The sequence below is a fragment of the Habropoda laboriosa genome, unplaced genomic scaffold, assembly GCF_001263275.1.
Source record: "Habropoda laboriosa isolate 0110345459 unplaced genomic scaffold, ASM126327v1 scaffold2160, whole genome shotgun sequence".
NCBI lineage: Eukaryota > Metazoa > Arthropoda > Insecta > Hymenoptera > Apidae > Habropoda > Habropoda laboriosa.
In genome coordinates this window covers 1-1,693 of record NW_017102187.1, presented here as the reverse complement: position 1 = coordinate 1,693, position 1,693 = coordinate 1, and the positions used below count along the sequence as shown (strand labels likewise).

The following is a 1,693-nucleotide window of genomic DNA, read 5'->3' as shown; positions in this document are numbered from 1 at the left end:
TTCTTACATCGATTCGAAGATTTCCTCGTTCGCGTCGATCACGAATTGTCCTTGAAGAGTTAGATAAAGTATGTGTACCAATTGAATCATGATAAATGTGCAATCCTTGGTAAACTCCGCGTTAATCTCCGAGTTCGACACCTGTTTCCAAGAAATTGTTTTGAGGATGATCAGCGTTATCGCAACGCGATATAATTGCCACTCTGAAGAGCTCACCTTCACCAGTATCACGCTGAAGCATATCATTATAACACCAACGCAAATAAAAAAATAGACCGCATGGATTTTTGCGATCTGGTCAATGTATCTGTTTCGAAATCATTGAAATAGGACGAACTCATCATCGGTGTGACATATTCGGGAGTATATTAAAGACGGTACGTGCAGGTGAAAGCATGAAACATTCCCAGAAAATTCATTTTCATTCCTGGATTATACAATTGCTTGACAATCTTTTACTGGGCAAACAAAATTACACTCGCGACAAATTTCTTTTATCGTGCTGAAAAGAAAAGATATGAAAAATTACTTGGTCGGTTTTGCGATTCGTTCGTCGACGAAGAGAAAATTATACTCGCGCGGCCTGCTTACCAGCGAAATTAGACGTTTGCAAAAACTAACACGCATTCGGAGTAAATGCATTCTGTAAAATTAATGTTAAACATTTCTATACGATAAAAGTGTGATTAAACGTGAATAAATTTCACTTGAAGGAAAATCGAAAATTTCAATAAATTATAATACGGAGTTAACGAGAGAAGAAAATCCCGCGGGCACGATAGTAACATGCTAGAAAAAAAGCAAAGAACATTTAAAACAATTTGACGAATCTTTTTTAATACCGACTTTATAGCATGCTGGTGTCCTTGAATCGAATGACACACTCTTCTATAAATTTCATCCTGCGTGACACTGTTCCTTTTCCGACTGGACAATTCCACGATCGCACATTTGTAACGATATCTACGCATTAAAACCTTACAATGTTCTCATCTGTTGTACCCAAAATTAACCCTTCGAGTACCAATGTTAACCTCAGTAATTTGTTGCCGCATTTCCATCAATCCTTAGAATAATCTTAATAAAATTTTCACGTTAAACACATTAGACTTCGTTTGTTGTCGATGAAATTCAGAAGAAGTTAGAAGTGTTTCGCAGAATAATTAGCGTATCGATTTTGTTGGCACTGAAAGGGTTGAGCTACGAATCGTTCGATCGAATTTTTTACCCGGACACGGCCAACAATCCGCAGCCGTGTTGCACGACGTATATGTAACTGGTGTCACAAGCGAAGTACACGTAAAACACCACCAGGATCACGGACGCCATGTGCGTAATTATGTACACGTCGTACTTATGCTCGTCGGTGAAATAATAGGCCGGGTAAATGTACGCTACGTCTCGTGACTCGTTTTTCGGTAGTAAAATGTCCAAAATATGCGGTGTCACCGGCGTCGACACGAACAGGATGACACAAACGATCGCGTTCACTATCGAATATTTGACAATGTACGTAAAATAAACAGTTTGGTCGTTTAAATAAGATCTGTCTTACCAAGGTATGTCGAAATTAAAAAAGCACCCCTCTCGGCGTATTTAGTCATAATGTCGATCTCCCCTTGTGGTCTCCCGATCGACCAGTCGTTCCTGGCACCGCTAATAAGCGACTCGTACTGCAATTTGATCGATCTCG

The 1,693-nt window shown here is 39.5% G+C and overlaps 1 protein-coding gene across 1 annotated transcript; it reads right to left on the bottom strand.

Moving 5' to 3' along the window:
• Positions 1 to 1,185: 1,185 nt before the first annotated feature.
• Positions 1,186 to 1,618, bottom strand: LOC108570066. Its single transcript, XM_017941493.1, has 2 exons — positions 1,556 to 1,618; positions 1,186 to 1,490 (listed from the first exon to the last, which is right to left on the bottom strand). Exons 1-2 carry the CDS (start codon positions 1,602 to 1,604, stop codon positions 1,225 to 1,227), a joined length of 315 nt encoding a protein of 104 aa, XP_017796982.1. The 5' UTR covers positions 1,605 to 1,618; the 3' UTR covers positions 1,186 to 1,224.
• Positions 1,619 to 1,693: the final 75 nt, after the last annotated feature.

Coding starts and splice junctions, on each gene's coding strand:
- LOC108570066 (XM_017941493.1), bottom strand. CDS start 1,604: ATGACTAAATACGCCGAGAGGGGTGCTTTTTTAATTTCGACATACCTT. Junction 1,491..1,555: donor TTTAATTTCGACATACCTTG/GTAAGACAGATC, acceptor AATATTCGATAG/TGAACGCGATCGTTTGTGTC.